General features: G+C 46.6%; 1 protein-coding gene across 1 annotated transcript in view; it reads right to left on the bottom strand.

Moving 5' to 3' along the window:
- Window positions 1-389: 389 nt before the first annotated feature.
- KLHL3 (kelch like family member 3) overlaps window positions 390-23848 on the bottom strand; it is a 110651-nt gene continuing 87192 nt past the window's right edge. Inside the window, exons 9-15 of the mRNA XM_029218957.1 lie at window positions 18685-18802; window positions 18063-18260; window positions 16466-16567; window positions 13157-13285; window positions 9696-9836; window positions 7443-7586; window positions 390-2466 (exon numbers count right to left, since the gene is read on the bottom strand). Of these exons, the coding sequence (XP_029074790.1) occupies window positions 2438-2466; window positions 7443-7586; window positions 9696-9836; window positions 13157-13285; window positions 16466-16567; window positions 18063-18260; window positions 18685-18802 (861 nt within the window). The 3' untranslated portion in view covers window positions 390-2437. The remainder of the gene's footprint in view (window positions 2467-7442; window positions 7587-9695; window positions 9837-13156; window positions 13286-16465; window positions 16568-18062; window positions 18261-18684; window positions 18803-23848) is intronic.

The raw sequence follows: 23848 nt of genomic DNA on the forward strand, positions 1-23848 counted from the left end.
CAGCTAGAGCAGATTGGCTATTTGGTGATGACGTACCAGTGTTCTAGTCCCCGTGAGAAAGGACACATGAGGATAAAACGAACATGGCCTCAGCAGCACTACCAGCAGGGGCAGTGCTTCCTGGGAAAGCGGACGTGAGGTGGGGTCAGTAGCAAAAATCCAAAAGCAGGAAACACAGCTGGCTAGCTCTCAGGGAGGGGATCCTTTCTGGGAAGATGACACACAAACAACAGCCTCCCCCCACATAAGCATGATAAGCCTGGAAGTTCAGCTTCCAGGTGTTGGGGGGGAACTTCACCTTTCGTCTGAAATCAGGAGCTGTGTGATGGCACACATCAGACCCCAACCTCATCCCCCACCCCCCACCCCCACACACACCCTGAAACAAAGTCCCAAACCTTCCTCGGAGAGGGAGGAAGAACATTTGGAACAGAAAGCGCATTCCATCAGCTTCGGATCCAGAGGCAGGCAGAGCTTTGAGACCACAGTCACCTCCATGCCAGGTAAGAGCAGAACAAACCAGCTAACAGCATGTCTTGATCCCTTTGGAGCTGTTCTTCCAGGTCCACCAAAGCTGGATATTTCAGCCTCTGCCCAAGGTTACTAAAAATTCTGGGTACCTTGGTATTCTCCAAATGTCTCACTGAAATAACATCTGCTCAACATCAGAAGATGTTTCCCCTTCAGGGGAGTTGAGTGGTTCACGCACAATAAATATACAGTAAATACACAAAGTGTCCAACTCGCTGGGGAAAGTCCTGGGTTTATAACTTCAGGGTGAAGTGGGGAGAATGACAGTCTCCTATAAAACCGGCTTGGAAGTTGCCCAGTTGTATGAGAAGTCCACCATCAGAGTTCATAAAGCCCCTTGGCTCCCTAAAGGTGGACCTTGACATCAGGAAGGGTCAGTTCCAGCCCCCAAGTTGTGAGACTCTTCTCCAGACACAAGACTTCCCCTCCTTATGCTGGAAATTCCAATATAAGCAACTTGCTAGTTCAGGAACAGTACAGCTTTAAGGTTCTTTCTTTTTTTTTTTTTTAAATGCAAACGACTCCCTGAGCCCTCAAATACCCTCCTCCGGATGCCTGAAGGTCTGTCATTAATCATTTTTACCTGTGAATTAGCAAAGCTTTCTTCAAGCTCCTCTCTCAAAATGCAAGTACTCCTGAGAGAGATCACACATTCAGGGCCCACCACCATGTCCTCCCCCACGGGGGAAGCTAGGAGGGGGAAGTTCTGAGGATTGGCGAGAGGGTACAGGCCTGGAATGGGGGAAGAGCACAAGGAAAGGAAGACAAGGATGTGAGACAGACTGGACCGACTGCCGAGGGCCAGGCCCAGGGTGCCAAGTATACACCCCTTTGAATTCATCCATGTCCATGTAAATCACATGTGACCCCATCCAGCGCAGGGACAAACCTATCTTTGGGTTTGGAGGTATGGTGATCTTTTACTTAGCCTCCAAACCAGAACACTTTTGAGAGTAAAACGGGATGCTCTGAAAAATTAAACCTGGATAATAAGTATAAACAGGGACTGTCCTATCCCAGGAAAACCCAGAAGTAGGATCCTCTCTGGGACCACTATGGACAAGGACTGAAGCCTTAACACTTTGTTTTCTTGTGTTTTTGATGTATTTTTTTCCTCCAGTGTGTTACTCAGTGCTTCTCTGAAGAGCTAGTTTTCCCAGCTGAAGAGACACGAAATCTCCCAAACCTGGAATCCTTGACCTCAAAGACCAGTAGCCCAGAGACTGGGCAGTTCTGATAAGAAGTTCCAGGAGAAGAGCCCAAGGAAGAGCACCCAGCTGAGGGGCTAGAGAACCTGTGGTCCTAGTTCTAGCACACAGAGGACACGGGGCAGCTTCGAGAACACCCCACTCTTCTGCAGACAATGCCAGTAGTCTAGGCCGGTACATGGGCCTGGTCATTTCTGGACATTCCTGGTATGTCCAACTGCACTTCCAGTAGACAACAGCTCTAGTAGTCTCAAGGTCCCCATGGGGCAAATCCATAAGAGAGGTTTCTGTGATTTGATTTTTAGCATAGCGGAAGGATCAGTAGTATAGAAATGGAGCAGACCATCACCACCCCCCAATTTAGTGAATCACCACGTTCTGTGCACACACACACACACACACACACACACAGGTCCCAGGTTCTCTGATGTCCCTGTAGAAACACACAAAAGAACGTTCAAAGGTGCAGCCGGAGCTATCAGGAACCCACTGCTCAGGGCAGAGGACGAAACACCTTGCGGGAGCAGGAGGTGGGTCACTGTCGTCCCACCCTGACGACACTGCCAAGTTGGAGGAGGGCGGTCCCCGCTCCTCTGCAGACTCCGGCAGCGAGTGGCACCCAGCCAGCGTGGTCCCACTGTGCCAAGTCACAGGCAGCACCCCTCCCTTCCTCCACCTCCTGGCAGCGGGAGTTGGGGTCACAAGGGCTTGTGAATCACAGCAACACCTAAGATGAAAGGGGGAGAAAGTTACCATCTTAGCTTCTCCGAACTTATTCAGAGTCACAAGGAGTTCATGACCCACAACATCCCAAGCCATAACCAACGGAAATGGGCACGATTTGTACCCAAATACTGAAGGGCCTGTGGACTCAGGCTGCCAGCAGCTGGCTGTTTCCCGCTCTAACAGCCCAGTCTCCACAAGATGTTTAAACACAGAGCACAGTCCCTCAACACCACAGGTGAGTGATCTCACCCCACATCATCACACCGACTCACATAGTATCGTAGTGACTCCCCTTCCCAACCCCAGCACTCACTGTAATGACACTCGGCACCTGCACTGGAAACCTCACAGCTCTAGATCTGTATCACTTTAAGAGAAGTGATGAGTGATACATGTCTCCTTTTAGAAGACACTGAAATGAAGTAGAAAGAACAATAGACTGACTTCATGGTAGCAAGAACAACTGAATTCCCATCCTAGCTCTGCCACCAGTCAAACTGCATTGTGGCTTCAGGCAAGTCCATGTACCTCTTCAGGCTCCATTCCCATATATTCAATGTTTTCTAACTGAAAGACCCCTCCAATGCTAAATTCTATACTTGGATAAACATTCTAGACATGTCTGTATGTGTTACTGTTTTGGCCAGGCTGAACCATACTCAACAGCTAACTTATGAGCCTAAAATCTTGCTTGTAAGGGGTTACAGTTATGCAGCAGATACTATAGGCTGATTCATCCAACATCCCCTCTACTTGCTGTCCTCTGCTATCGAGACCAGCAAGTTATGAGCTCAGCTTCCTAGACTACCTTGCAGCTGGAGGTGCTATGTGACCCAATCCTGGCCCGTGAGACTGTAACTACAAGTGTGCCAGTGCTGCAACTTTGGTTTTCTTCCTCATGCTGCCTGGAAGAAGCTCACGCAGGGTGCAAGGGGCAGCCGCAGCAGCTATTCATAAAGCTGGCAGAACAGAAAACACAAGAGAGACCTGATTCTTCGATGACACTCTTGAGGCACCAGGCCAGCCCTGGACTCCTTTCTGCCTGGGACAAATACATACATACAAAAAAAGATACTTCCTTATCTAAGCAAGTATCTGTCAGTTTTTCTGGTACCTGCAGCTGAACCAAATTCTAACTTATAGTTAAGGTGTAGCTAGGAGCCTTATTTTAACATATTACCACCACTATCAAATCTTCTGGTTGAAGATGAGATTGAGAGAACATTGCTAAAAGAAAGCCCAGGACACCCCAATGGTGACATTCTGCTAAGACATGCATTTCATGTTAATTCCTGGATAAAGCCACAGACGTAAAAGATTAGAAGTGGGGAGAACCCAAGTCCTCAGACCCAGATGTGCTGCCTGACCTGGAGAACATCTTGCCTGCACCTGAGGCTCCTCTTTCTCAAGGGAGCATGTCTTTAAAAAGCAGGCTCCTGTATTGGTTCTTATATAAACTTTCTCTTCTGATTCTAAAACTAAAATATTCTCATTATGGAAATTTTGGAAAACACAGAAGAACACCAAGAAAAAGAACTTTAATCCCTACATACAAAGAGAGTCACCGTTAGCTTTTCTGGAATATTTTCTGGCTTACTAATAATAACCACAATCATTGACTGAGTGGTTTCTACCTGCCAGGCAGGCACCGTGCTAAGTGCCTTCCACGTATTATCACGTTTCATTCTCACAACAGCCCTAAGAGGCTTGATATGATTTTATTCTCATTTTACAAATGAGAAAACAGAGGTTCGGTCAGACTGACTACCTTGCCCAGAGTTCCAGGGCTAGTGGCAGAGCTGGGACTCAAATTCAGATGTGACTCCAGTATCCATTTCTGTAAGCAGGAGCTACTCTAACCCCCATGACCCAGGACTGCTCGACTGAGCTCACGCGGTACATACATTTTGCATCATCCTTTTCTCAACCAGTCTGTCACAAACATCTTCTCATATTAAAAACACGTCCACTGTATAAATATTCCACAACTTATTTAGCTATTTCCCTCATGTCAGACATTAAGTAATTCTCAGTTTTTTGCTCCAGTAAATAACTTTGTCCATAAATCTTTGCATTTTAGGCCATATCCATAGATTCTAAGAAAAGAGATTCACTCAGTCAATGGATTTGAACACAAATCGCACCTCTGCTCATCTCCTTCCCACCTACTTATGGGGTGGGCAAACAGTAAAGAAATGGACATGAAATATTCAGCACTTACACAAAATTCTAACTACTCACACCTGCACCTTCCCCTCTCATTAAGGCTCACGTGGAGGCAAGGTGGGATCGCTCACTGGCCTCACTGCCTCATACAGGAAAATGCCCTGTACTTCCCACTTCAGCTTTGGAGAGAAAATGACAGTGCTGGTTTTTAATAATTAACCATAAGAACAGAATCACTCTAGGACCAAAATGCCTCTAAAATCTTTTCTATTTAATTGAGAAAACTCCTAAACGAGAAAAAAATTTTTAAATAAGTTCATTAATTGAAGCCTTGGGCAGACAGAATGCGATACAAACCCCTTTGAGCCTGCATGGCATAATCTTCCTTTGCACTGAAATCCAAACAAGATGGAAAACGGAATAAGAGTACCATTGGAGTTATGACGGAGATTATACATGATAATGGTCATAAATACCTAGGATGATGCCTGGCCCATTGTCCATGCTCAATAAATAAACGTTAGCTCTAATTCTTCCAGTTTCTGGAGAACCAAATACAAGGAGCTGAGTTCTTGGGTTGGCCAAAGAGTTCCTTTAGTTTCTAAGTATAAATAAAAGACACATTTTTCATTTTTACCAAGAACTTTATTGAACAACGTATTCACCGTTTTGTTCCACTACCTTCTGACATTTTTCCGGCAACTTCATAATTCCACCTTCCCAAAACCTTGTATCTTTTGAGCAAAGAACTGCTCCAGGTGCCTTTTACAGTCTTCCAGGGAGTTGAATTTTTTTCCATTAAAAGAATTTTGTAAAGACCTAAATAAATGGAAATCTGAAGGTGCAATGTCTGGTGAATATAGCGGATGAATCGGAATCTCCCAGCCAAGCTGTAACAGTTTTTGCCTGGTCACCAAAGAAACATGCGGTCTTGCGTTATCCTGATGGAAGATTATGCATTTTCTGTTGACTAATTCCGGACGCTTTTCATCGAGTGCTGCTTTCAGTTGGTCTAATTGGGAGCAGTACTTGTTAGAATTAATTGTTTGGTTTTCCAGAAAGCGCTCATAATAGAGGACTCCCTTCCAATCCCACCATATGCACAACATCACCTTCTTTGGATGAAGACCGGCCTGTGGTGTGGTTGGTGGTATTCATTTCGCTTGCCCCACGAGCTCTTCCGTTCCACATTATTGTAAGTATCCACTTTTCATCACCCATCACTATTTGTTTTAAAAACAGAATGTTTTCGTTATGTTTAAGTAGAGAATCGCACACGGAAATACGGTCAAGAAGGGGGTTTTTTTCCGCTTAATTTATGTGGAACCCAAACATCAAAGCGATTTACATAACCAAGCTGGTGCAAATGATTTTCAGCGCTTGATTTGGGTATTTTGAGTATGTCAGCTATCTCCCACGTGGTATAACATTGCTTGTTCTCAGTTAATGTCTCGATTTGATTGCTATCAGCTTCAACTCGTCTATCCGGCCATGGAGCATTGTCCAGTGAGAAATCTCCAGCACGAAACTTCGCAAACCACTTTTGACACATTCGATGAGTCACAGCACCTTCTCCATACACTGCACACATCTTTTTTTGCATTTCAGTTGTGTTTTTACCTTTCTTTAAATAATAAAGCATAACATGCCAAAAATGTTGCTTTTTTTCTTCCATCAATATTGTAAAATGGCTACACAAAAATTCCCCAGTTTTGATAAGTTTTTTTAAAACTACACACTGATATGACAGCTGTCACAATACAATCTAACAAAATTGTTTCAAATGATATTAAAGACAACTAACTGCTACTAGAGCCATCTTATGGAAAAGACGAACAAACTTTTTGGCCAAACCAATACCTCATAGATATCTATGTTTGCTTGTCTCCCTATAGACCCTCAACCTCAGCCCCACTGACTCTGATCCTGTCCCCCACACCTCATCAAAACCATCACACACCCCACCAGGAATAAGCCTCTATAGCCGCCTCATTCCTCCTTCTTCCCTCCAGCCTCTTGCTTAGAATGCTTTTTCCCCCAACCCTGAGCTAGAGTAGCACAAAAGGCATGGGCTTGGGACTCAGACCTGGGTTTCAATTCTGACCCTGACATTTTTTTAGCCACGTGGTCTTGGGCAGATTACTTAAACATTCCAAACCTCCGTTTCATCATCTATAAAATGGAATGGAGTCTCATTCAACCAGAGGGTTGCTGAAAAGATAAGAGTGTATGTATACACTGTACCTAACAGACTGCTTTGTGGCCCAGGGAGTGGGCAGCTGGCAAAGGGCAGCTACCTCTATGACTGTGACCCACCCTCAAAGTTTAATCAGGCTCCACCTCTTCCAGGAAGTGTTCCCTGACATGTCATGTCCTAAAGCCTGTGCAGTACATTTCATTTAGAACTTACATGTACATCATCTTGTATTTCCTATTTTTGTAGGTAGGTCTTATCTTTCCAATTTAATTTCTGGAAAGCAAGAACTGTATCTTATTCCACCTAGGGGCCCAGCACAAAACAAATGAGGAAGGGCAATGAAATTCTAAAACCTCTTATGACAATTCGGATCAGTCGGAAGTGGCTCCCTGGAACACTGTGTCAAGAAGAATTCTATGGCTACATTCAGCTTCGCTGGGGAAACGAGTGCTAATTATGGGTATCTGCCGTGGGCGCAGAATGAAGGAGTGGTGACATGTGACAATCATCTGCCATGCCTGAAGGAGGCACTCAGCCCCAAGTTAAGCAAGCTAACCTAGCCCCCACCTGCCCCACCCCACCTGGGCCCCAGGATGGGGGTGGAGCACACTGACCTGCGTAGCTCCGCCCTGTGCTCATGTTGCTTGGCAGCAGCGTCCACTTGTCAGCGACAGGATTGTAGTACTCCACCGAAGCCAGGTTACAGGATCCATCATCCCCTCCAACCACATACAGGAGCCCATTCACTGCACAGACCCCTGGGGATCAAACAGAGGCCAGAGAAGGCATGACAGCAGGAGCAGCAAGGGGATGGACCAGAGACAAGTCTGGATGGCCCTGGAGGCTCTCTTCCTCCCCTTCCTGCTAGAATAACAGACAATTGGCTCCTAGGGTTTAAGTTTGCTCAACGGAGGAACACACAACAGCCACTGGGATCTGAGGATCCCCCTTCCTAACAAGGTCATGTCCCTGACGAGGGAGCTTTCACGACGACATAGCCCCACAGATGTTCCCTGCCCTTGACCCTAAGAATAGGCAGAGCACTGTAGGTACAGACCCCATTCTACTGCAGCACTGCCCACTGGTGCATGCAGGCCTCCCACGCCCAGTCTGAGCTACGTGTGGAAGGAGACAACTCAGGGGATTTCACGTACACTACTTCTACTCTGCTTGTTAGCTGTTCCCTGATAAACCATTTTATCCACACTGTGGGGCACTAATGGTTGTGTCTGTGATCCCTTTACACAATTGGGGTCTGAATCCACATACAGTTCCCAGGGAAAAGGCTTCCTACCCACTCTGATCTCAGAGTGAGCTGGTTTGGAGGCACGGTCTCATGTAGCAGGGACTCAAGAGTAGGAAAATGTAAGTACTGCTCATCAAGATTTAAAAGGCCGTAGTCCAATATACTGTGTATTTTTTCAAAATTAGACTCAGGGATTAACGATGCTCAAAAAGTAGTAATTATCAGTGTTGGTGAACATACTCTCAAATACTGGTGAGTATAAAATGCATCACCTTCCTGGGTGGTGTCAAAAGTACACACACTCCCTCTGATTCAAAAGTTTCACTTCTGGCCTTTTATTCTAAAGAAATAATTTTAAATGTGTGCATTAATTAGCTATAAAGACTATTTATAATAACCAAAGCATTACTTAGAGAAAAAATGGAAATGATCTAAAAGTCCAATAGTAGCTTGGTTATTTAAATTATGTTATAGCCATTTAGAATAATATTATGTAAATATGTTTAGTGTTATAATAAGATATTCATAAAAGATTGTAAAGTGGATTAAAAAGGCAGGTTATAAACCAGTATTACAGTATGATTCCATTTTTGTTATAAAAAATAGAAATATCTATATGTGAATGTGTGTATACACATGCATTTACATCTAAACCTACTTCTTGAATTAGCTGCTTGAAGGTTCTGTAATTCCTCACTCGTGTGGCTCAAGGCCAAATGCCAGGTTATACCACAGCAGGCTTAGACAATGAGCAAATTAATAAACTCCCCTCTTTTTCTTGTTTACGTTTTCAACAAGTCAGCTGCAAATGGGTTTAGCAAGCAGGTAATTTGAGTATAAAGGAAATAAGTCTGCCTGAAAGTCACCTGCTTGTATTTCCAGCCTGGGAAATTGGGCTAAGCCAACACTATGATAGAGTAAGAAGGCATAAAGCAAGATATACCAACATAGGACACAACCCATAGGGCAAAGTTCTAAAAGGAAATGGTTTAATAGGGATGTCAGGCTCCAGGCATAAAAAATCTAAACACTCTAAGGAAAACCACTCCTACAGGAAGGAAAAGGGGGAGGGAAGGGAAGGGAAGGAGAGACAGAAAATACAAAGAAGGGAATAAGGAAAGTGGTCCTATTGGAGAATGGATCATGAATCCTTTCATGGATACCCTTGAAAGGAGGGAAATTGGTTTCTGGTGGGAGGTGAGAGGTTCCCATAGCCAGACACTGGCAAAGAAAAGATAGAACCAAGTATGATTGTCTGACACTGTCCACACAGCCCTATGCTTAGCTACCCAACAAAGCCACTGGGCTGGGGGCACAGATGGCAACCAGAGGCTCTTCTGGGTCTGTGTCCATCTATGTGCAGTGAAAGTCATCATCCTCCACTGGGAGGGAAGGAACCCTCTGCATCTAAGAGGGGGCCCTGTGAGGCGCCTCGTGGCTAGCTTTGTGGGTTCCAAGCTCTCCCCTGCCCAGCAAATGGACACTCCCTACTCAGGGTACAAGCTCAGCCCCAGGCCCTGGGAGCCTCTCCCCTCTGGCCCTCTTTTAGAGCTAGTGTTTGCAGGGAGAAAACACCCACAACCTCCCCCGGAAGGAGAGAAGCAGGGAGCAGTCATATTACCTGCATTGCGCCGGCACATGTTCATGTCTGCCACCTGCTTCCAGGTGTTTGTTCCAGGATCGTAAACCTCGACACTCTTCCTCACCAAGGGCCCATCGTGCCCACCTGTGGCATACAGCTGCCCGCTGAGGACCCCAACGCCTGAAAGGCAGAGCACAGAGTTCCAGTCTCAGGCTGGCTGCAGCGACCAGAAACCAGGAGGCCTAGAGTCCAGTCTTGGGCAGCCATCACCGGCAGGGTGACAGGGGGAGTGCTGTTTTGTCTCCCTGGAACTCAGGGTCCTCGTCTATAAAACAAATATAATGACACCTACCTGCCTCATAAAATCAACTTGAAAACCGCCAAATATAAAGCAAATATAACCTCATTTCTATTCAGACACATAAAAATAAATATTATATATATAATATATATAGGTGTGTGTTTGTGTGTGCGTGCAGTAAAAAGAGTTGAAATGGAAACTACACAGCAGGTGCACTGAGATCATTATTGCTGAGGCCTCCCTGCTTGTCTTGAAGCAGAAGCTGTTCTTTCTGCCCCCGTGCTCTCCTCCTTAGATGGCAGAGGGGCACTGAATCACTCACGATGGTGGTAAGCCTGAGCTGAGGGCCAGGACTGCATCATTTACAGGTTTTACCATAACCTTTTAACATCTAGAGGATGTCAAGGAAATAAAATCCAGAAAGCCCGAGGGCCTAAAAAGAGCAGCTGATGTGGTGGCCGGGACACCTGGGTTCTGGACCTGTGTCTCTAACCTGCCCGCCAGGTGGTGCTTCCCTTTCGGGGCCTCAGTATTCCAACTGCATAGTGAGGGAGCTGGACTAGATCGGTAGTTCCATTGGACCACAGACTACTCCACTGCGTGGACAGCTCAATTAGCTGGGGAATTTTTGAAAACACAGATTCCACAACCTCACTCCCAGAGACACTGGTCAGGAATCAGGAAAGGTACCTCAGGTGATTGGAATGTGCAGCCAGGTTTCAGACCCAAGGACTAGATTTCCAGAATATAAACTTCCTATGGACAAGAACCATGTTTGTCTTATCATGACTGTTTCCCTGTGCGTGACGGTACGTAGTAGGTTCTCAACAAATACTGTCTGAATGACAAGATGTGTAAAATCCCACCAGCAATTATGCAGGTGTGCAAATGGCTCCTCGCAGTTGCCCTAAACTAACAGCAGATGGTGGTGGTGTATCGACAGTGGCTATCTTACGGACCTGAGTTAAATAAAATTCAGTGTGTTCCCAAGCTGCCTCGCCTTCCTCACCTCCATGTGCAGGAGGAACTAGCACATGCTGGGACCCAGAAATGGCCTCTTTTCCTCACAGCCATCTGCTAGCACTGCCCACACCCTGCTGAGGAAGCAAGCAGCCTTCCAGGCATTCAGGGGCACCAGTGCCCTTCTGCAGCCTCCTCTGCCAATGTTCACACAGAGCTTTCCTGGACCTAGAGCCACGGGAGTCCCTGCTGCCAGGGTCTCTGGGTCTTTAGCCACCAAAGAACACCTACCAGGACGAGTATGTGGGTTCCCAACTCCATATGTGAGGCTTCTCCAAATCTTAGGGATGTGAAGCACTAAAGAAAGGCTGCCCTGGGAGCCTGAGGCCAGAGCACTGACAGTGACCTGAGGAAAGAACCCACCTCCGGGAGAGATACCACCCCTTAAATCAAGGTCACTGTGCCTCGTGAGAGGCATGAGCAGCCCCAGTGATCTCCACTCAGCAATAACCCCTGGGCAGCCTGACAGAGACAGAGCAGCAAGGCCTCCAAAGGCAGCTCCGTCCACAAGATGAGCCTGAACTTTCTAAGGTGGGTCTGTGCTCGTGGCTCTGTCCGGAGCTGGCCCTCCACACTTTCTGCTTGAGGCACTCCTAGAAACAGCCACAGACCTCAGTGTGCTGCTCCACTCCCGCTGAGCTGTCCCTGCCTCCTTGGGCTTTGAACACTTTCTTGCACACCTCAAGTCACACACAGGATTTCCAGGAAATACAAAGAAGACTCTACCAGTACCGTAAACCAAAACTACTAAAAGAGCCCTATGATGGCAGGAGAACCAGAGGATCTGTGAATTGAACTGGGCCCTAGGTAACACCTATTGCAACCCACTCATTTCACATCTGAGGAATCAGAGGCCAAGACCACAGGGACATTCGAGCAGACCCAGAACCAAGATCCAGCCCTCCTGACTTCCACGCATTTGCTGCACGTTCAGGAAGGGCCAACCTGCTGGGATCAGCAGAGACAAGCTCCCTAAAAATAGCCTTCCAAACACAAATGTTTCTTAAATGGAATCATAGAGCATTTTCTTTTCTAACCAGTGAGCATACAGTGGTTCTTGGAAAATATTAAAGTAGCATAATTTTTAAGGAATACTAAGGAAGTGGTCATGTGTTTGGTTGTATAAAATGAGATCACAACTCAATCTTCAAAAATACAAAAAGAAAGATAAAGTAATAACATGGTGGGGAAAAGCTCCCAGTTGTGGCTTCCCTTCCCAGAAGTCACATGGCCTTCCTGCCAGCCAGGTTGGTCATCAGTCACCACTCCCACAGGAACCGGGGGCAGAGAGCCAATGCCCGGCCTCCAGCGCCTCCATCTGCCCTCCCAGACCCTTTCCTCTGGGCCCCTAGATGATGGGGCAGACAAAGCAGGGAAGAAGGGGCTGTTGCTCCACTTCCTGGAAAATCCCAAACGACCACACAGCTCCTGGCCTTCCCACAGGAGGCGGAAGTGGGCCCCATGTGGGGATTTATTCTCCTCCCATGCGGGGGAGGGGGCTGAAGTGAAGAAAAGTTGGGGGGAGACATAAGTTTATCTCCAGATATTAACACTAATAGCTTGGCTTTCAGCCCCCAAGACAGAGACAGGCAAGTTTAGCTTTTCCAAGGAAGACTGGGACAGCCATGCTTGTCACACTACTTCATGAGAATGAGACTCTGATAATCTGGGGTCCAAAAAATCTAACTTTAAAATGCAACAAACCTGAGTAGGAATCCCAACTTTGCCAGTGACTAATGATACGACCTTGGGCTAATTACTCAGCCCCTGGTTGACTTACTTTCTAAATCTGTTAAGTGGAGTTATGTCGTGTCTACCTTGCAGGGCTGTGAAGAGGATTAAATAAAATGAGGCATAGAAAGTGCTTATTAGGACAGCACCTGGCACATAGCAAGCTTCACTTTTCAAGAGATGCAGACACCTCCAAAGAAATGGAAGAGATGACGATGAAGGGAATATGGTCTCATCTATTCTCTACCAAAGGGACCCCCCCCCCCGAGAAGGGTTAACTCCTAAGTGCTTCTGTCAGCTGCAAAGATGCAAGTGGGATTATATACACTGAATGGAGAGAAGAGGGAGGGAAAATAAGGTAGAATGTTAAGCTCTTGGCCTCCAGACCCACCTGTGAGATCAGACACAGCTTGCCCCCTGACCTCGCCCCCCCACACACACACCATACCTGCGCCGCTGCGACGAGTGCTCATGTCTGCCACGTATGTCCACTCATTGGTCGCTGGGTTGTACTGCTCCACGGTGCTCAGGCACTGGCGGGAAGCCCCATCATAACCCCCAACGGCATATAGCTTCCCTGGAACAGACAAAGTGGCTGAGGGTGGTGCTTCAGACTCGCACAGAACTGGAGCGTGGCGGAAACTCCACTTGTAACCCACCGGGGCACCCTCACCTCCATCAGGGTTCAGGACCCCCTCCCCCAGGAAGACCACGACTCCCTCCCCAACCAGGGTAAGCATGCTTCACGACTCTGTCTCCTACTTCCTCTTAAGCCCTGAGTTCCTCCTCAAAGCAGTACTGACTGAACCTCTTTCTCAAAAAGCACACCCCAAACAGCCAGTGCAAAGCGATGGCCTGCTGTCACTGGGGATCAACATATTCTTCCTAGTGAACTCATTAGATCTTCTCCAGAACAAGGCACCGGAGAGATGGAAAGCTTGAGGGCCCCAGGTGCAGCCAGACAGGCAGACTTTCTGGGTAAAGGCTCACAACAGCAGACAGAACAAATAAGGAAAAATATTCTCCAACAAGAACCCAAACATTGTCTCCTCCATGTTTTGTACTCTGTCCACAACCCAGGCAGGCAGAACGTGTGAATGGAGTGCTCTGTGTGCACTGTGGGATGGGTTGGCTGGAACTTATCTGCAGACCCCCTTGCAATCTCTGAGCCATGCACAAGACCCCTGAAGCACCATCACCTATTTTAAAAATAAAATACCATAAACGGCTATCAAAGAGCAACAGTTTGTTCTGAGGATGGCGGTGAGGTCGGGCAAGGGGGAAGGAAATTGGTATTTGAATGATCTCAGAGAGAGATTCAAACATTTGGGTTTAACATGTAGTCTTAGAATACAGTGGGAAGGTCTCGTGTGTGTGTGGGGTGTATGTGTGTGTTGGGTGTGGGTGTCCTACCTCACCTGGGGTCTCAGTCCTATGGGGGGACCCTGGAATTATAATAAGGATCTTAAACACTAGCTACAGACTAAATAAACACCACCAGATGCAAATCTACTTAACAGGGTTACTCAATCAAAAGATTTTTATGGTCACTATGTGCTTTCTTAATGGAGAGGTACCAAGAGTACAACCAGTATGTGAAAAATCTACAATCATTTTAAGTTAGAAAGAGATTCTCAGGCTCAGAACTATGTTGTACCATCAGGACGTTTGCTGCATCAGATGTAAAATTATTTCTTCTTCTATCATTGAGCCTGGGTTTGTGTTCTGCCCCCACAGCCCTCTCAACCAGCCCTTCTAGAAGAAAGGGACACCTCCTCCTGACTCTGCCCTTGCCTAAGCCGGAGGGCAAAATCCTGACTCAGAGCTCCCCCAGGACCCAGGCTACTCTCATGGTGTGTGCTGGCTCAGAGGTAATCACCTGCCCAGCCAGCTGTCCATCACTAGGGAGGAGACAGGCCTGGGGCGGGGAGGAGAAGAGAAGCTCCTGAGGGCAACCCCAGTCTCTGTAACACATGACCTCCGCTCTGCGGGGAGCTTCTGCCTCATCTCCCAGCCTCACTGTCCCTCTTCCCACGTAGAGATTCTTCAAGGCAGCCAGTAGCAGATGACCCTGATTTTCTTCCTTTTTTCCCCAGTGTTATTTAGGCTATGTAGCCACGGTAAGGAGACGATGAGAGGGAGGCAGGTTCTGTGCAGACAGCGTGCGGAGCTGTATCTTCAGGGCCACGAGGAAGGAGCGTCCACTTAAGATCCTCCCTGGACATTCTCACCAAAGCTGTCCATTAGACTCTGCTGCCCCAGGGTGACTCTCAGCCGAAAGAGCTTCAGATTCAGGTTGGACGAGATCAATAAATCCCCAGTCTGTCCTCCGGGTCAACAGGGCATGCTACCACACAGCACTTCTGCCACACAGAACATGCTCGCAGAAGGCTCTGTCAAGGGGAGTATTTCAAATGAGTACCAGGAAGGTATCTCCTCTAACCCCCATCAACCATTCCAACTCTGCCATCAGCTGAAAAAATACCCACTCAATGTTTCTCCTTTCAGGCATACGCTATTTTTAACCCCAACTCTATTGTTTGATATTCCTGGCTAAGGAAAAAGGGGGGAAATGGGAAGGTGGCTAGACAAAGCACTTGCATTTGGCAGACAAATCAACTTCTGTTCCAATGGGAGGATGAGATTGCAAGAAACAATTTTATCTCAGTAGGAGGACAAAAATCCTTGCACTCACTAAGATGACTCATTCAGTATGTTAGAACAATATACTTTTAAATTAAAATTTAAACCACATAATACTGGTATGGACCAAGAAATGCAGCGAGAGAAAAGAATCCTTATATTAATGTCTAACTCACCGCACATTACACTCTCCCCGAAGCATGTGTATGTGTTGTGTGTGCACGTGACATAGAAAATGCCTGTGTACATGTGTGAATGCACAGATTTCCAGCTAAATTCCCACTTCAGGACAGGCTAATGAATCAGTGTTGTCCTGCAAAGTACAGCATTTTAGTCCAAATAATACTCTATGCTTTAATACGTTGAATTCATACATATTTCTAAAATGTCTCTCTATTAGCATTTGCTAATGGTCTGAGTTGGGGGTTAGAAGACCTGGGTTCAAGGAGTGGCTGTGCTATTTACTAGCACGGGGCACATTGATTACCCCTCTGGGACCAGTTTCCCCTTCTGGAGAACGGAGAAAAGCTAAGTCCTGCCCATCTCCTTCAGGAGAGTTTTAGGAACAAAATGAGAAATTGGAGATGAAAACCATTTAAAAACTACAGTGCACTGTCTAAACAGGCCCCAGACCTCGCCATTCGCTCCTGTCTCACCGCACACACCTTTCCTGACTAGAGCAGGACCCACCAACCTGCCTTGTAGTGACTAATCAGGACTGGGGAAAGGTGCCCACCTCACCCGGGGCTCTGTTAATAATGCTTAACATGTGAACATGAGGACAAAATTAAACAAACAATTGACTCTCACCCCCTCCACATTATACTCCTGGGTTATATCTTGACTCTGGATTCTCCAACTCGTAATAGAGACAAGTGGCCAAAGCAACAGGCAAGCATCTCCCCTCTAGGCTCCTCCCACGCCCCCCAACCCAGCTCACCCACTTTCTAGCCTTGGGCCCGTAGCTTCACCTTTCTGAGTCTCAATTCTTCTCATCCGCTCATCAGGATACTAGTACCAGACTCAGCAGTAACGGGAGGAATAGAGTCAGGACACCAGGAGAAGGCCCAGGGGCCAGGGCAGGAACAGGCCACCACCCACTGCCGCTCCTTACCCTCTACGACACCCACGCCCACACTGCTCCGCCGTGTGTTCATTGGGGCCACGAAGAACCACTCGTTGGTCTTGTAGCTATAGGCTTCCACTGACGCCAGGCCTGGGAGACAAGAGACTCATGAGGTTTCTATGGTGCCAGGCCTCACCCTGCTGTGCGAACAGTGAGGATGGGGGAACAGTGCAGACCCGGGGGCTGGAAACCTGGGTGTATGACTCAGCACTACCTCTGCCTCACTGTGCAGCCCGTGGCACCTCCCTAAACACATCTGCACTGTGTCTGCCTGAGGGGACCACTAAGACCTGACCTAGAGGGTGGGCTGTGAGAGGCCCAGGGGTATAACGTAAACCATAAAACCGACAGAATGGAATAAATACCTGAGGTTGCCTCGCTGAACACCTATTCGATCCCTCTTTTCCCTTGTCTTCCTCTATTTTAGAGGCTGGAAATCTGAAAACTTGCCTTTCCAGAATCCCTTGGAGCTGTGGGTGACCAAGTCAATGCAATCTAAGCAGGATCTCTGAAACAGCCTTTGCTTTTCTGATAAGCCCCCACCCCCCTTCCTGCTTCTTGCTACCTGGAACACAAATGTGTTGGCTGGATATAACAGCCACCTTGTGACCATGAGGATAAGTCCAAAAGACTCTTCAGGAACTTGGCCCCAGTATCCTTGAGCAACTGGACGAAGGTGGCAACTGCCAACCTCTGAATTTCTTGTTTCATGAACAAAGCAAAAGCTCTCATTTGTTTAAGCCACAGTTTAATCAGGTTTTCTACTAGCAGCCAAAAGCAATGCCTAAAAGAAACAATGCCCCACTATCCTTTGTTCTCTTTATTCCCAGTTCCCACTCACTAGAAGCAGCCTCTGGAGGGGCTACAGATCTTGGAATTAATGAAACAGGCAAAGAGAAGGCTGAAAAAGGTTACCAATTGGTGAAGACACAAATGAAATTTCAGGGAGGTAAAATATATTGTTTTTCCTGTCACTGGGGGCCAAAAGATATCACTTTAGTTTAACAGAGTTGCTGTCAACAGAGACATCCACCTGGAGATAATCTCTCCAAGTCCATGTCCACTAGTAGTTTCTGATTCTCACTTTGGAGCTAGATGAAAGCCAGGAGCAAGGGGACGCTTCTGCAGTGGCACAACCTTGCACAGCTTTGGTGGGGCAGTAGAAAGGGCAATGGGCAAAGACTGTGTGACCTGAGCCAGGTCTCTTCCCATAGCTGAACCATAGCTCCCTCATCTGTTCAGAGGAGGGTTCAGACCACAGTTCTAAGACACCCTCCAGCTGAGCTTGCTCTAAGGCTCATCTCCGGAATAAATGGGTTAACAGACACTGGAAAGGAGAAAAGGGCCTCTTCTGAGGGTGGGGTCCTTCCTAGACCCCTAGAAATGACAGCACGTGGGCAGTTACATATTCTGTGTGTAGGAAGGTGTGCCTCTGACACGCAAGCTGGGAGAGGAGGAAGGATGGGTATGTTCTTGGGGCAGTAGCTACAGAGGGACCAGCAGTTGGCCCAAGAAATGGCTGACCAAGCCAGGGTTGCATGGAAGGTGTGTCCTAGGCTGGATGGGGACTGAGTCCGGGACCTACCAGTACTGCCATCAAAGCCCCCGACGGCGTAGAGCAGGTCATTGAGCACAGCTGCTCCCAGCGTGCTCCGGCGCTCCTGCATACTGGCGATGGAGGTCCACTGGTCCTTCACCCCGTCATACACGTCCACTGTCCGCACACGCAGTGAACCATTGAACCCGCCCACGGCGTACACGTGGCCAGCCATGAACACCACACCTGAGGCACAGGAAACCAAGGCATCAAGGTCATCTCAGACGGCTGATGACTCACGTTAATGAGTGACAATGGGGGAACGAGGCAGGCATGTAAATAATTCACCATAGAAGGTGATCTCCAACTTTAGATATTTGGAAGTCACTATGGGACTCACTGGATTTCTTCTCACATTTGCATTTCTAGTTTTGTTTGATTCAAGCAAGTACTTGGATTAGCCTGAAGTTCCTAAGCACATGAGAACTGACCCCAGAAGGTGCAGCTAGGAACTGTGCAGGTGGGGAAGGGAAAGGAAGGGAGTGTGGAATGCACAGATGTTTTTGGAAACAAGGAGCAGGACTGTGGCACCCAGTAGAGACCTGCGGTGGTGGCAGGGGTGGGGCGGAGTGGAAAGGCAGCCTGCACACCGGGAGGCAGTGCGGCTCACCTGCTCTGCATCTCCTGGAGGGGAGCTCAGCAATCTGATCCCACCGGTCCTCCTCAAAATCATAGCACTCCACACTGCGGATGGCCTTGGGTGCCTGGCCGCCAACCACGATCATGACCTCCAGAAAGACAAGTGGACATTAGCTGGGTCTCCCCAACATCCAGATTCATGGGTCATCAATCCCTGTTACGTCCACATGCTCACTGCCCAGGGTCCGTGGATGATCTGAGATGCCAGTTTACAGAGCTACATACGTGAAGGTGCTGCCCCTAATCACCAACAGGTCTGAACATTCAAGAAAAGCCTAAAGAGCATCTTCCCACAGAAACACAACCATAAAGTCTACACTTCCCAAGTGCCCCTGCTCAGGGCTGTGTTGGGGGTATAGCCACTTGGGGCATCTTTTGCAATCTGAGTGTCCTTAAGCATTGGGGGCAAGGGGACTAAATTTTAAATCAAAATAAAATATTACCATTTATATATCAAAATATGCATATATTTTGGAATAGAGTACAGAATTTGGATGCTAAGATAAAATTTATTCAAAAATATTTCTGAATGCATAGATTATAGGGAACACTTATTCACTGCAGTATGGGAAAAAAATTTGTAAAACACCGCTTTGTGGTGGTCACCACAAAAATGCATGTAACTGATGATGTTCTGAAAAAACAGTGCTATAGTATTATTTCCACAGGTAAGGTAGTAGCTACCACTGCCAGTCATCTTGTGAAGTATATTGTCATTTGTTTGTCACCACAACTCTGCAAGGTAGATATTATCGTCCACATTGACAGGTCAGGAAAGTAAAGCTCAGAGAACATAGGTAAATTGCCCAAGGTCACACAGCTAAGAGCAGCAGAAGAGAGACTTGAGAGCCAAGTGCACCTAACACAGGAGTGAGTGCAGCCCCACCTCTCTCCTGCTCCAGAGACAGGGTCTATGCCAGGACAGCTCACTACACCGTGTTTTTCAAACTGCAGGTCACATTTCATTGGTGGGTCACTAGATGAATTTAACGGGTTTCAACCAGCATACTTTTTAATAGAACAGCACAGAAAATATAGTAAGGATGTTATTTCATGAAATATTTGTTCTGGTTATACACACATGTATGTATCTCCTAGAGAGCAATTTAAACATATTTCTTAGCGTAGGATGTAGTATTTTAAAAAACAATGAAAGCCACTGTTCTGCCTGCAGCAACAGAACTTCAGCAGTTTACTGTGGTATCCCCATTGCTGTGACTTTTGTCATGTGTTATTAATAAATAAAAATTAAAGCACCAAAGTTAACAATAGTTTACATATGTCAGTAAGTCTACAGATTCATGGCTGTCCCCACAATGACTTCACTCTCACTCACTCATTCCAAGTTGCCTTAAGTGGAGAGAACGGGATAAAGTCACAGGCAGACAATCAACGTAAGTCACAGGATCTTCTCATTATCTGTGGCTTGTCTTATTTACCACAATGGTTCTCAAACTTCAGCGTGCATCAGAATCTCCTTGAGGGCTTGCTGAGACACAAATTGCTGGGCCCTACCCCACAGAGTTTCTGAGTCAGTAGGTCTGAAGCGGGACTGAAAATATGCATTTCTAACAAGTTCCCAGTTGATGCTGATGCTGCATTTCCAAGAGTCATACTTTGACAACCCCTGTTTTAACCCACAAACATAGAGATTTCCTGATGATGTGCCATCAACCATTTCTGCCGTTATAATTATCATAGTGATCTTTGCTTCCCTGCAAAGCATTTCTGGGGAGAAAAGTGATGATCAAAATCTGTGAGTGCAGCTGAACATTATCCACCATATAGGGAGACAGGTATAGGGCTGACAATCATTGCTCAAGATCAATTATTTATGACCCAAGATTCTAGATTCAGGCTCACCTACTGCCCATGTGGGTGGTCACTAGTCATCAGAGTTAGTCTATAGCACTTCTGTGACCGAATGTAAGTGACCAATGTTCAAAAACTCAGAATTCCGTTCTGACTTCTGGAACATGCCAAAGGAACCCAGGACACATAGTCCAGACTTAGAGCCGTTGGTGCCTCCATAAATAAATGTTCTGCATTTGACTTTCCTCTGCTCAGAAGGTCCACTGCCCTGTGTCAAGAGCAGCCCTTTTCAGAGAGATGCAGAATTCTACATTCCTTCCCATCTGTAATTCTTTGCTTAGATAGGCATCCATGAACAGTTCAAGGGGGATGTTAATGAACACAGCCTCTTGGCAAACTTCAGACAATGCCCAACTTATTCCTCCAGGGCTGAATGACCCGCATTCATAAACATACCTAGAACTTGTACTGTCTTTCTGGTTTTGAGTTGGTAAAGTTGAAATGAAGTCAAACCATTACAAGGATTTTCTTTGAAATCTGATTTTGGGGCTAACTGGGAATAAAACTAGTTTTTAGTTTTCTTTATGCAGTGACATCAAGTACCCAACACCCTCTCCTTGAAACACTCTTCCCCCATCTGATCCCCCCCCCCAACACCTGCTTATCTTTCAGGTCTCAGTTTACACGTCACTTCCTCCAAGAGGACCTCTCTGACCTCCAAAGCTGAGTTACAGGTCCTTTTCTGAGAGCACATATGCCCTGGGTTCTCCCACTAAAAGTGCCCCACACTGTGCTGTAACTGTCCAGTAACCTTGTCTCCCTTCTAGACAGTGAGCCCTGCCAGCGCAGAAAAATGTACCTGCCTCAATCACCAAGATAACCTTAGGGCCCTGGGGTACCAGGTAAAAGTGATGACTCAAATATTTATTTGGAATAAAGAATAAATGAATAGTAAAGACCACATGCAAAGAGTTAAATGAAAAAATACACAGTTACAGGGCTTCCCTGGTGACACAGTGGTTAAAAATCTGCCTGCCAACGCAGGGGACTCGGGTTCAAGCCCTGGTCCAGGAAGATCACACATGCCGTGAAGCAACTAAGCCCGTGCGCCACAACCACTGAGCCTGTGCTCTAGAGCCCATGAGCCACAACTACTGATCCCACGTGCCACAACTACTGAAGCCCGCGTGCCTAGAGCCCGTGCTCCGCAACAAGAGTAGCCACCGCAATGAGAAGCCTGCACACCTCAACGAAGAGTGGCCCCCACTCGCTGCAACTAGAGAAAGCCCGCACGCAGCAACAAAGACCCAACACAGCCAAAAATAAATAAATAATTTTTTTAATTAAAAAAAATACACAGTTAAATAAAAAAAAAACAAACCACAAGCTAGAATGTCTCTTTCTTGGGTTAAAACATGTTAGACACCAGATTACAATTCTGGGGACAGAATTTGAGGAAAACAAACAAAAAGAGAAAGAGAGCTTTTCCCATCTTTTGACTCAACCACCAGAAGGCTGTTTATTCTTTGCATAAGCTATCAAGACCTCTTCTATAAACAAAAAAGGCAAAGCTTCAGGGGACTTAACCATGTCCCAGAAACCATCTTCCACCAGGGTAGGGAAGTACATTCATACTGGAGAAAATCCAGCACTCATCTCTGAGAATTTTCATAATAACACAGAAGCGATATTATAGAAATGCAAAAAATTTAATGTTAAAGTAATACCTGCATAGAAAGACAAAAAAGATACAGAACAAGGTTTTCAAAATAAACTTGCCTTTGAGCTTATAAAACCACTGGTGAGAGACGACTTCTAAAATTCCAAACTTGTACAATAATCTGGGAAGAGCAATTATGAGGTTTCGTGGGGGTAGGACCATTGGTTTCTGAAAATGTGGAGGTAGCTCAAGGCAGAGGGAGGAGTAGGTATACTTTCTCCTTCTCTCGTAGACATGAGAAGTCCAATTTCTATGGCAGGTCTTACAAAAAGCCATCATACAAGGAGCACTACGGTCATCACTGTGTAATTGTACAGCATAAAAAGAATACATTTCCTATCTTGACTACTAACAGATGGTTGTTTCCATAGATACCTGATTTTAGCAACCAATTAGACAAAAACGAATATTCCCCAAAGTCTACATGTATTACACCTCTGAAACTGTAAACCTCCAGCTACTCAAGTCTCTTCTTGTCAGGGCAAGAAGAGACTTGAACCGTTCTTTCTTGCAAGCCCACATTTGACATTTCCAGAAAAACTCAGGCCCAAAGACTTCAATAGGCATATTTCTTTCTTCCCCTGACACCCCTAAGTCCCACTTTACTAAAGATGTGTAATGTCTTTAATAGAAATTACTGAGTCAAATCAGCTTATTAAATGATCACTATGTTTAACATTTATCCTTCAAGGTAACTCTGAGTAAGAACTACCGGTGGTCATATGGGAATCATAAAATACTAAAGAACTAGTTCCAGGCTAACAATTATGCTAGACCAAACATAACCTCATCACACTCAAGGACAGCAATGTACTTGGGAGCCCTGCAGGGCACCCAGGGTCCTGACCCCAAGTCTCAGTCATCACTGTGTTAAAGGCTGCAGACCTCTTGGTGAGTGGAGAGTTCTGGGTGACACAACACTGGTGAGCCAGACTCGACTGTGCGGGACATGGCTACTGGACCACTCCCAAGGAAAACACCCTCATTTTAGAAAGCCAAATGGCCGTTTACTTTAGGGACATTAGTGAGACCATGTAAAGACTACCTGATTCCTTGGGAAGGAAATTTCACTCCCAGCATAACAAGACGGTTTTTTTAAAAAAACATTTAACACTGTTTCTTTCACTTGGATGAGTCTGAACTCCACCAGTGTGACTGTGTCAGTGCAGGCATGTTGGTCCCTCCTCACAACATGACAACTGCTCTGTGTCTGAGAGCCATCAGGTAGCAGAGACTAGCCAGGGGAAGGGCACGAAGTGAACAGCGCAGAGCTTCCCAGCCCATTTGTGCATCAGGACCCTAACCCTAAGTCATTAGACTCTGCACTCAGGGGAGTGGAATGACCCAGGCTCTGTACACCTTGTTCATCAGGCAAGAGTAGAGTGTGTGTCCAAACTCTCTTCCATGACCGGTGAGCTGGGCAGAAGGCAGGCCCAGCCAGTCGGTCCCTCGGGCCAGGGCAGGAAGCAAGAGTCTCTCTTACCCTGGTGCGTGGGGCCGCAGGGCTAACACCAAAAATTCATCCGAAGGAGCACGTCGAGGTCGAGGCAGAAGACTTGTCCCAGCAGGTTCTGAGCAACAGGTGCTCCAGGCAAGGACTGAC

The sequence above is a fragment of the Monodon monoceros genome, unplaced genomic scaffold, assembly GCF_005190385.1.
Source record: "Monodon monoceros isolate NGI ecotype Baffin Bay Population unplaced genomic scaffold, NGI_Narwhal_1 Super_Scaffold_12, whole genome shotgun sequence".
Classification (NCBI taxonomy): Eukaryota; Metazoa; Chordata; class Mammalia; order Artiodactyla; family Monodontidae; genus Monodon; species Monodon monoceros.